Source organism: Ciconia boyciana, chromosome 2, assembly GCF_034638445.1.
Source record: "Ciconia boyciana chromosome 2, ASM3463844v1, whole genome shotgun sequence".
Classification (NCBI taxonomy): Eukaryota; Metazoa; Chordata; class Aves; order Ciconiiformes; family Ciconiidae; genus Ciconia; species Ciconia boyciana.
The window spans coordinates 71,064,543-71,076,268 of NC_132935.1; the positions used below are offsets into that span (position 1 = coordinate 71,064,543).

Here is an 11,726-nt window from a genome sequence, read left to right on the forward strand (position 1 = left end):
TCTCACCTTTCACATATGCCAGCTTAGATAGCTCGCCAGCTCACACTGATTACCATTCTAAGGAACTGGCTGTTTCTTTTAAACAAGTGGCAAGTGTAGCTACTTAATTCACAGATGACAATCTTGCTTCCAGGAGTAAGTGTTGTACTGCTGAGTATCATATCATCTTTGTGCTTCCATTTGTGAATCTAGCTATAGATACTAGGCCATGAACAAATTAAGGGTGTCAAACAATGCCAAAAGACAAACACCTAGGATAATTAATCCCCCAGTAAACATTTATATCCAATTCAGTGTTGAAAAGAATACAAATCTACCTAGTACAAACCAAACCTATGCTGCAGCCAGACACCACTTCCAAGCCTGCAAGAAGTCTGCCAAACAAGGCAGGACATTTGTTCCATGAAAACCAGATTAAGTACAAAGCAGATATTGTAATGCCATTCAGCTCTCAAATACTTGACAAGCTGGGTTTTAAAAAGGTACAGACCGGACTTTCCATAGTTAAGATAAACAAAAATGCTAATCTTGAGTTTCTAAATATGTTGTTTATTTATAGTTAAACGTTAACATCTGAACAGAAATCTGCAAGCACGCAGGGGTAATCTTTCAGTGATGTTTCTGTTTAAACTGAAGTCCACAGTAGCCACATGTTCCAGTCTTTGTATCTTTGTCCTGCAAAAATATAAAAATACAACAGCTGCTAGTTTCACTTTATAAAACTTCTGGAAATTACAAATTTTCTCTTATTTATATGTGCCATCTTAAAATGGATCAATATAGCTGAAGTACAGAGTTTCACCTTATTTGGAACACTAGAAGTAAGACCAATAGTATGAGGTTCGTGCTTGATTTCTGTACCCTATGCAGCTTCCCTTCTGCCAGCCTTTTAACTACCAGGCCTAATCCCAACAATGTAATTTTAAAGTCAAGCCAAGTGGTATCTCTTCAGCAATAAAGGATCCTCTTACCAAACTGGACAAGTGAGTTCAGTTATATCTGTTCCAATGTTCTGAAAAGATCATTTCATAATTATTTTAACACAGAAAAGGATTTGGCATTCCAAGTTACACCTAGACAGGAATTTTGGCCAGTAATGTAAGCTGACAGTTAGTTGCACAAAGTAGGAAATTTCAGTAGGATTCTAGGAGAAATTCTGAAAGACAACATTTTAGAGAAAAGTAGCAGTTACTACTGTAAAAAATTTTATTCTTCTCTCCAAAAGATACATCTAAATTTTTTAAAAAATTTAGAAGTGCAACTGACCGTGAGCTGTTGTTGTAGTCCTCCTTAACACAACAAAAGACAAGACAGTTAGATAAACACTAAGGGATCTTCTGTTATTTAGCAACATGACTATTTGCAGTCATTAAATGAAGTAAACTCATGGTTCCCCTTCCTTAATACAGGATTAGAAATGAAAAATCCAGACTACCCTCCACCCCCCGAAAGCCTGGATTTCAATTGTTAGGGCTAGGGGAAACAAGCTGGTCTAATACCATTCTCTCTTTGCAGACATTAGCTTTCAAGAACTAAAACACAGATGTCTTGTAATTTGACTGTTAACACAAAAAGATCTCAAAATTCACAAAAAAATAAAGCATTCTTCAAGAAGAGCATGGCGCACATCAAACAAAACAACATAAATGCAACCGATCAGCAGTGTGCTACAGAAGTTAACTGAAGACTGAAGAACACAAGCTTCCTAAGTTTTATGAACTAGAACCTCCAAGCATTTGACGTTGAATAATGTAAAATGAATCATTATAAAGTGCTTACTTTGTTCAAAATAGAAATGCTTATGATTATAGTTAGGAGTCACAACAACACTGACACTAAAGGACAGCAGCTCTCCCACATGATTCTTTTGGGTATTAAGCAAATGTCAAAGTTTAAGCGAGCAAGCAAAGAATTTAAGACATCTGCAGTCAGGGTCTGCCTGAGAACAGTACCTAAGCAACAGGTCATCGTTGATTCCACCGAGGTCATGTGACAGTAGCCTCAATATTCTTACTCTCTAGAATAAGAATACACTGGAAACTATCACTACTGTCAGGGTAAATATTAAGATAAGACGACATTTATTCTTCACTGATTCTCTGACCATGATGGAAACCTTCAATCTACCAAGATTCCCACAGACTGAAAGAGTTTTGTCTTGTTTTTTTTTCTTGAATGTGCAGGATTCAAAATAAGTTGCATATTCCCAAGAATATTGCAAATGTATTCTCAGTCTACACAGTGGCATTTAAATAATTAGAGTAAGTTTCTCAAAACACAGCAAGCATATTATTTTTTGCTCACAAGGCACTGCTTGCTCATATTACTTCATAGTTGATTTATTTTTTCAAAAAAATTGATTATCCCACCAAACAAATCAAAATCAAGAGCAAGAAATGCCTGGTATCTTCAAATGGAACCCTGTAGCTCTTCTGAGTAGAAATCTTAATTATATATTAGGCACCAAATAAAATTAACACCTCAGGTGGTTAATCCTTTCACTGTGTTAAACTAACATGCCAAAAAGTAGATGATCTTACAAACAAGAACTGACAGGCAAAACATGCTATGCACAGATCAAAAGATATTACCAAGTTTATGTATACTTTAGGATGTCCCAAAGCTCCGCCACCACCATCGCATGATATCACTCTGCTTTCAGCTTCACTCACAGGCTGCTCTGCTATCAGATCAATCGCAAAATTCTTGTTCACCTGTAAGAGAAAAAGGAAGCTTTCAGATACCTTCCCCACTCAAATAGAAAGCAATTGCTATTTACTGCCACCCCAAGCAGTTCCGCTACAGCCATCTTGAGAAGTTCTTGCATATTTTTCCTCCCACCTCCTCCACCAACTCTTAGGCTGTGCTATAAGCCAGATCAGTGACCTAAGCATGTTAAACTCTGCAAAAGTAATCCCCTTCCCCTGATACGCAGGCCACATCAGTGCTCAGGTTTACAACGTGACCTAAACAGATTCAGCAGAGAGGTGAGCAGGAACAAGCAGCCAAGAACAGAAGATACTTAACTGACACTGCCTCTGTATTCTGCTTTAGCGACTACATGATAAAATTGCAAAAGACTCACTGCTGATAAACTCAAAAATAATGGTGGGACAAGTAAGGTCAAGAGCGAGATAAAACAACTGCTGGTAATTTAGAGCCTCTCACCATGCACCTTATTCTATCACTGCACAGGAATATCAGGAAAACATGACCGTGGTGCATAACACCAGTCAGAAAGGCAAGTTGTTCAGCATTAGAAAAAAAGAAAAACCTCTAAATGTCACTATGCCACTCTGTAAATCCATCTTATCCACACTTCCTGAATATGCACATCACTGTCAAGTAGGCCTTTTTCCTAGAGCCCATCTACATGTCCTGGCAAACATATCCACCTTTGGACAGGCCTGCGACACAGCAACTTGTGCCTCAGCAGGACCTACAGCACCCAGCCATAGCGCCTTCCTCCCTCATCCACACCAGCCTCTTCCAACCCGCTCCGAGCCAGCACCGAGCAGACAACCACCCCTACCCCTCAGCTAAACATGCTCCAGGAGGGGCCAGCTTTTTCAAAGGTGATGTTACACATGCAAGAACGTAAAATAACATGCACACCCAAAGAAGGTACTATCTGCTGCTCTGTGTGTAAGGTTCATAAACATGCTGGCATCTGAATGAAGATGAGATTCTTAGAAAAAAGTATAAAATAGCTAAGTGTCCATTAAATGAATCCCTAAGAATTACAACGGTATTTTTATATCGTTCTAGTACACAACCACCTAGGTTCTTTTGCCAAGCCTCCAATTAAGTCTCCCCAAAATTTGCGTTTTTGGTACAGCAGTGGAAAAGTCAGTTTTGCCAACAACAGGACTTTCTTTACCTAAAGAAGATGATAGCTAAATAAAGTTAACAAAAAATTAACTTTCAGTATTGAAGCAAATTGACAACATCAAGAACCTCACTGCCTGGGGCCTGTGTGTGCAAGTCACATGTGATCTTAGTTAAGTTGCAAGGATTTTTAGTGCTGTTTTTAATAACGTTCCAAGTTGTGCATCCTTCCTTTCACGCTAAAGAAGGAGAGAGATAGCACTGTGATGCACCCCTGCTTCGAGATCAGAAGCAGAACTCCTCTATTCCCAATACTTCTTAACCGCAAAGGTATTTGTGGGGAGAAAGGGGAAGCAAGAACTTCTCATCTGCTGTACAACTATGATTTGTCTGTCGTTCAGCCTACTAAACAAAAGTCTAGGAATTCACAGGGAAAACATTCCAGGGAAAAAAAAAAAAAGAGAGATTGAGGAAAAACTGTGAGGGGAAAAAAAAAGTGGTTTCAGTTACATCGCGTCCCTTCAATTAAAGCACAGAGGTAGTTAGCAGGAAGGGGCTGTTTCCCTCAGTACATGCAAATGCTCCTTGCCCAATGCATAATTCAATGAACAACTTTTTTTCCTGGCCATAGCACCAGTTTAACAATCCCATTGCTGCTTCTTTCCACCTACTTGCCTGTGCCAGCACATGGTCTGCAAGGCTGAGAGAGAAAAACAAACTTGGAATAGACCCAGGTCCAAAGATCCAGAGGGAAGGCAGGAGGTTATATTTAAACAGTAGCAGCTCTGAGGTCAGTTGCCCTCGCTGCTGCACCAGCCCAACAGAAAGGGTAGAGCCAAAGTGGGAATGGCAGTGTCAAAATAGGTTCTGTGGTACCTTAAGGATTGTACAAGGGCAGGATGGCCCTAGTAAGACTGCAACAGATGCAGTTTAACAGTTGCCACGCTCAGTTTTCTCACAGCTACTTGCTTTAGGCCCTTACCAGAGAGCACTAATCCCCCGGTTCCGCACATCCAGCGCAGAGAACAATGATTTTAGCTAAAACACATGGATTTCATTAACAATGAGGCTGGCAGAACTGAGGGGACAATATCCACAATACTCTGGGCCATGTCCCTGGGCCTGGCTACCGCCCGGAGAGGCCACATGCAGCACCCAGGCGCGGGCCCAGACTTCCTCACTGAGGGCACCTGCATCCAGAGGCTGCGTCCCCAGACAAGAAAGCTGCTGTGGCTGGACTGGGCTGATCACAAGCCAGGCTCAACCACCCAGAGCACACTGAAGGCAAAGAGAAGACGCAACCGAGAAAATACAGTGACCAACTTCACAGGCTCGGAAACAAGACAACATTTGGACTACAGACACAGCTGTGAAACCCTAATACTAGCAGCTGAAATACACTGGGGGATCTCCCAGGGTTATGGCAAAGTCTCTAGAGAGAGATCCCCTTAATAAGCACAGATGAGGATCATTTCAGTATTTAACATGTAAATTTTGTTCCGACGTCACAATTAAAACCTAGCATTAAACCTTGCTCAGCAGACATAAAGCTCGGCTTTTGCTGGAGAAGGGTGAAAACCCTGGGTGTTCCTCACCACACAGAAAGTAAGTCCAAAATCAGCTGCTTGGCAAAGGCACATCAGAGGGACCTGTGCCCTATGGAGAATTAGGCTCAAGGAGCATTTCCTACAGTTACAGAAGTATCACAGAAACAGGCATTGCATTTGGGAGAGACCTACTTTGCCACTATCCTCCTAGAAGTAAACTACTTCAGCATTTTAAGTGATGTTTTCATTTAACTATTTCCCATATAGAACCCCTATTTTTGCCACACAGCACGAGTACAAATTGTATCTGTGATACAATGAGGTAAACTCAATACAAAAACTCAGAAATCAGCATAATTAGTTCAGGTTAATTTAGGAAGGGAATATTTATACATAACTACTTTAAAAATCTACCACACCTTATATGCCTCTACTATACATACACATTTATAGCATTAACATGAAGGCACTAACCAGATGCTCAGGCATTGAGGAATACAATTTAGCTGAAACAATCTGTTTCTCTCCCAAAGGCCAGTAGATCCCTCAGGGAGCCGTGCTGCTCAATCATTAGGGAGAACTCGGTGCTAAAGGACTTACAATTTCACATACCCACTCTATTGATATGCAGCAACAACAGGCCCACAAGATAACTTCACAGTAGTACTTTTGGCCGATGCTGGTGTTACTAGACTTTGCCCTTGAGGCTTCGTTATTTCAGAATACTCTAAATTTTAGTTTTATTTGTTAAATCACATCACTGTTTCAGCAAATGCTTCCCAGCCTCTGGAAATGAAGTGCCCTCATTAAAAAATCTTATGTAGTTCGGGTAAAGATCAAGATTTTAACTATGCAGAGGCAAATTAAGCTTCAAAACACACATTTAAACAGATATATAGAGCCACAATTCAGCAGAGCATTTAATTATGTGATTTTTCTGAACACAAATAGCACTAAAAGCATGCTTAAAGTTTTCTTAAAGCACACGCTTAAAACAAAAAGTGGTCCAAGTTTAAGATGCTCAAATGCCTACAGCTTCCACAGCCTAAATGTAAGCACTTAACAGGTATAGAGCAAGTCTTGAATTTTCCAAATTTACCAAAAGTAGGTAGGTACACAGAAGCTACTATAAGCTGTCTTAAAGGAAGAATTTTCGCTGTAGTGAAAAAACCCCACCGAAACCCAAAATCCAAAACAGTTTGGTTTTGGTAGGGTTTTTTGTTTGCTTGGTTTTGGTTGTGGTTTTTGGGTTTGGTTGGTTTGTTGGTTTCTGGTTTTTATAATAACAATCAAGGTGAGCACATCAATATCAGGTATTAAAAAAACCCACAAACCACCCCCTCTCCCATGAGTAAAAGTAGAATGAGTTACCTCCTTTTGTCGTCCAACAAATCTAACTCTTCTATAATCCTTTTCTTCATATACCTAAAGTATAAAATAAACTTGATCTTATTTAAAAAGCAATGACCATAACCAAAGAACAGAAAGGCTACAGCACTGTCAAGATTAAATAGTTTAAATAGTTTCCTCCGTTTCAAGTATTGCATCATCTTACACATACGTACCACACAGAAAAAGTAGTTTCCATTTCTGTCACACAGGAAAATAAATCTTAGATTGGAAAGTAGAAAAGAAAAAGGAGGGGGGATGAGGTTTAAAGCCAGTTAACAAAAACCTTAGCTCTGACCTTAGAGGCAAACAAAAGATTTATTACTTATAATGCTGTTCCTTGATCCCACACTGCCATCTGGAAGGTGAACTAAACTAGGAAATTCAAGTTTCCCATTTATTTATGGGTCAAGTAACCACAGTGAGAACCTTCCCAGGTCAGCTCCACCAGCCATGCCTCTTTCACATCTCCACAAAATACTACACAAGCCTCTCTATTTTGCACGCTCAGTTTTTACATTAAAGAACAGATAAAATGGAGTTACAAGGCACTGACACGAGGGCCAACTCTTCAGCTGTATCAGATGCTGGGTTCAGACCACAGCGCTCGGTCATGGCCAATGACCCTGTTATTAAGATTAACAGCCTTTTTTTTGAAAGCGTGCGTACCTTTTACCTACGCGTCATCCAAGAGCATTAATTTCCACAGCACGTACTAAATGAAGCAGCACACCAGCATCCCGCTCGCAGCCCCGGCAGCATTTTCCCTCAGGCGCCGGCACAGCGGGAGATGCAGCCCGGAGGCGCCCGCCCTCCCTCCCCGGGCAGCGCAGGAGCAGCACCGACCCTCGGGCCGCCCTCCTCTCGCCGCGGCACCGCGCTTACCTGCCCCGTGTGCGTCACCAGCTCGCCGGTATGGGAGGCCCGCACGCCGTAGGACCGAACGGCGGCAGCAGCCGCCACCGGCCAGGACGACAGCGAGCGGCTCAGCGGCAGCAGGCAGCGGAAGGTCGCGCCGGGCGCCGCCATCTTGAGCCGGCCACGTGACCCCCGCTCCGGCGGGCGGGCGCAGGCGCGGCCGCAGCGCTTGCCCCGCTTGCCCCGCCCTTCTCTGGCCCCCGCGCTCTTCCGCCGGGCCGCGGCGTACGCGCATGCGCGGGGCCGGCTGAGGGGGTGTCCGTGGCGGCGGTGTGAAGAGGGGAGCAGCGGCGGTGCCGGTCAGTGCCCGGCGCCTTCCGTGAGGGGCTGGGGGCGGTTGGTGGCGGTTGGTGGCGCGGAAGGGGTGAGAAGGGGAGGGGGGTGAGTGTCCTGACCCATGCGCTGTCCCCGCAGGGCGCGGAGTATGCTGTCCCTCCTGGCCAGGGCCGCCGCCGGGCCGCTCCGCTCGCTGGGCCGCTCGCCCTTCTGTTCGCTGGCCCCGTGGTGGCGGGCGGCGGCGCTGCCCGCGGCGGTGAGCCGGGCCCTGCCGCTGTGGTGCGGGGCGGCCGCCCCCCGCGGCCTGCTGGCCGTCCCGCCGCCGCCCGCGCTGCTGCCGCCGCTCCTGGCGGGGCTGAAGACGAAAACCTCGTTGAAGAGGCGCTGCAAGGACTGCTTCATCGTCCGGCGGCGGGGCCGGCTGTACGTCTACTGCAAGACCAACCCCCGGCACAAGCAGCGGAAGCTGTAGCCCCGCGGCCGGGAGCCTCTCCCGGCTGGGAGCGCCGCTGCGGGGCCCTGGAGAGGAGAGGGTTAACGCGGTGTTCGCCTGGCGGGCCTCGAGTCCCGCTTTCTACGTCCCTGCCGCTGGGACCGCGCTCTCTTCCCTGGCTGCCCCGTCACTTCTGAGAGCTGACTGCCGGGACGCAAATCGCAAAATGGTGTAGGTGACAATGTTTCATCTTAACGCTAACGTAGAGCAAGTTAAGTTCTTGATGGCCCTTGCCGTAACTTCAGACCGTGGATGTTGAGAGCAGAAATGGGAAGCCATAACTTTCAGGACCTGTTGTCATCTTAGCCGTGAAGCCTTACAGTCACCTCGCTGTTAAGTTAGTAAGGGTAAAGTTGAATCGTCAGACTCTGAGATGCATTTGTGTTTAATTAAAGCAAAATGAAAATAAACGCCGCTGACTGTGCATTATTACAACATACAATGAATCTTTCTTAAAAAAAAAAGTAGATGTCGAAAGCTGTGATAACAGAACTGATAGTTTCAAACTCAGGTGGGCTCTTAAGTGGCAAATAATATTAAATATGCTACATGGAAAGATGATGTTCTAGCTTTTGTCTTGGTTCACAGGTGAGGTAAAAATTTCTTTTAACTATTGAGTTGCAGCGGACACAATCCCACGTAGCTTCAGTAATGCCAATGTAAATAACCCTTGCTGCTGATCATTGTGGGTTTTGCGGGGAGATGGTGGTATTTTAACTAGTGTAAAGTAATCAACATTTTTCTAAGTTTAAAGTCTAAAGTCATTTAATGATATATTGACCGTTCACAATGTATTCAGAAGCGTTCTTAGCCTCCTCTTTCTTCAGATAAGTCCTCTCTGATGTTTCTGGTGTACCTACTATTCTGTAGTTTCCCAAACCTTAACCCAAATAAAAAGGCAATACCTGGGAATCATTGCCTTTTTGGGTGGAGTTTGCAAACCATTTTGTGTAGGTGTCTACAGCAAAGAAGATAAAAATAGTCATTTCAGATTTCAGCTAATTTGCCTTAAGTTTCTGCAAAGCTTTAGGCTCACTTACATAAATCAATGAGGCTTTAGAATTATACTTTTTTTTTCTTTGGGTTTTTTTTTTAAATACAACTTTTTTCTATATCCCTTGAAACAACTCTCTCCTAATAGAGGTGTGGGGAGAACGACTGGGAACAGTAATGCCTCAGAGGTCACACAGCCAAGCATACTGTTGAATGCAAACTCTAATGGACTGGTATCCATGAATTACAATTAGCCAGCCAAAATTGCTACAGCCCCCAGTGGTGTTCCTCATGCTTCTGAATATGGCTATGCTTGAGGCAGGAGTGTTCGATCTTCTTGTGAACCACAAGTTCTCAACAGAAGGTACCAAACTAAACTTTTGGACAACTATCCAGTTACTGCTACTAGTTTGCCAGAGTACTGTGAGAGAGCGTCCCCAGTTTAGAAAAGGTGAAATTGGTTGAGCACTGTTTGAGGCTGCTGTGACATTGGATAGTATGTCTTGAAGAACTTTCTGCCCAGTTATAATCCTACAACTTTAAAATTGCAGTAACTTTTATAATTACATCTTTTTTTTTCTAGGTGTTTGGTAGACAATGAGAAGCTAAGCTTGGGAAGCTGTGGCCAAGCAACCCAGAGGCAATAGTTATTGACTGGTTCCCATGTGTTGGGCAGTTGTCTTTTCAGTCATCTATCTCATCACTGGAAATGTGGATTTGGAGAGAGAGAAGCAGGTTAGTTAACATACACACGCACCTTAAGGGGCATCAAACAAGTTCATGGCAGTGAAGGGGGAGAGAAATGGATAGCTTCATTTAACTAAAGAGAGACAGACTGATTCAAAATGTAAAAGCGTCCTCAAAACCAAAGAACCTTGAACTAGTGGAAAACTTGCTGTACTTCAAAAAGTTTGGTTGAAATTTAAGCACTCACAAATAAGAACTACTACTTTCTAAATAACTGGAGCTTGTGCATGTAAATAAAATGTAAGCAGAGAAATTTCTTGGAAAAGTTTTACACCTTTAACATGCTTTGCCAGTTAAGTAGTCTAAGCAACTGGAGATTTTAAAAGCTCAAATTCTCAGATTAGAGTTAATGGTACACATTTGTAGGTGTGAACTGTGTTTTTTGTTCCGGCAGAAGAAAAGACCTGTATGCTGTGAACCCCTGTGATACCTTGTGAGTGTAGCTATTGGTACACCTTTAAGGTAAACTGTATGTACGTCCAGAAACCCCAGTGATTTCCAGGCCCACCCACTTTCCTGGAGGATCATGAGGAACGCGTGAGGACTGAGCTGTGGATTGAATGAGTTGGCCATCAGATGAAGTGAGGGTCTGCAGGGGTTTTTTTTCTAGGAAAAGTAATTGGCAGCTGGTCTTATTGCTTCCCAGGCAGTTAATCCAGCCCCTTGGTTCTGTCAGAAAAAAAGAGCAGCTCTCTGGTACAATTTGTCAGTTGTGCTGGTGGGTTGCTGGGGAGGTGTTCAAACAAGGGCTCGCTTGCTGAGAGCAACGTCAGGTGGTGAAGAGAGAGACCTGCGAGTATGAGTTGCCAGGGCTAGGAGCAGCAGTTGATCTCTGGCCAGACTTTTCGGATGCAGTAGTGTGTGGGACTCGGGGACAGATTTACTCATGCCAGGTGGTGTCTGTTAAATGCAGTCTACACTCAGCAACAGGGAGTGAAATTTACTCCCTGTAATCTCAAGAAACTTGAGATGTGAAGTAATTTGAATTCAGATGTTTAATATGGCTGTAAATTATTCACGTGTCGTCATCTGAACGGTCAGTTTGTGATACCTGGGGTGGAGTGTTCAAAAGAATGGAGCATTCACGGCCATCACTGAAACAGCATATTTGGTTGTGCTAATAGATTTGATTTTGGAAAGACAATTATAGAATTAGAAACTAGAAGGCTCTGAATTGTAATTGTACTCTGCTATTGACTTGCTGTGTAATCTCGAAAAAGTAATTTTGCCTTTGTCTCAATTTCTCCATCTGTTAGGCAGGAGTACTGAATCTCACACTTTTAAGTCTCTTTTTTTTAGTTGATGTCCACAAAGTGTTGCAGAGGTGTTCTAAAAGAAATCAGATTCTATAGCTTTCTGTAATTTGGATGATATGAGGAAGGTGACTAGAGCTGCTGGTGGTGCATGTTTATTTTAGGCTTATTTACAACAGCTACAAAATGAGAAGCTAAAATAATGTCAGCCAGTAGCCTAGTTGTTGGTAGCTAAGGGTTCACATCCTTCATTACAGACTTTCTGAATGTCATGCTATTTAA

General features: G+C 43.4%; 2 protein-coding genes across 2 annotated transcripts; one reads left to right on the forward strand and one right to left on the reverse strand.

Annotated features, from left to right (window-relative positions):
• Positions 1-528: 528 nt before the first annotated feature.
• On the reverse strand, positions 529-7,801 carry NDUFS6 (NADH:ubiquinone oxidoreductase subunit S6). Its single transcript, XM_072852942.1, has 4 exons — positions 7,650-7,801; positions 6,747-6,800; positions 2,592-2,714; positions 529-675 (listed from the first exon to the last, which is right to left on the reverse strand). Exons 1-4 carry the CDS (start codon positions 7,791-7,793, stop codon positions 610-612), a joined length of 387 nt encoding a protein of 128 aa, XP_072709043.1. The 5' UTR covers positions 7,794-7,801; the 3' UTR covers positions 529-609.
• Positions 7,802-8,106: 305 nt separating this feature from the next.
• On the forward strand, positions 8,107-8,873 carry MRPL36 (mitochondrial ribosomal protein L36). The gene has a single exon (XM_072852944.1). It carries the CDS (start codon positions 8,107-8,109, stop codon positions 8,428-8,430), a length of 324 nt encoding a protein of 107 aa, XP_072709045.1. The 3' UTR covers positions 8,431-8,873.
• The last annotated feature ends 2,853 nt before the right edge of the window (positions 8,874-11,726 follow it).

Excerpts from the sequence above, each read along its gene's own strand:
- NDUFS6 (XM_072852942.1), bottom strand. The coding sequence starts at position 7,793 with ATGGCGGCGCCCGGCGCGACCTTCCGCTGCCTGCTGCCGCTGAGCCGC. Across the intron at positions 6,801-7,649 it reads TGGTGACGCACACGGGGCAG|GTATATGAAGAAAAGGATTA; the intron begins GTAAGCGCGGTG and ends TTTATACTTTAG. Across the intron at positions 676-2,591 it reads CTAAAGTATACATAAACTTG|GACAAAGATACAAAGACTGG; the intron begins GTAATATCTTTT and ends ATATTTTTGCAG.
- MRPL36 (XM_072852944.1), top strand. The coding sequence starts at position 8,107 with ATGCTGTCCCTCCTGGCCAGGGCCGCCGCCGGGCCGCTCCGCTCGCTG.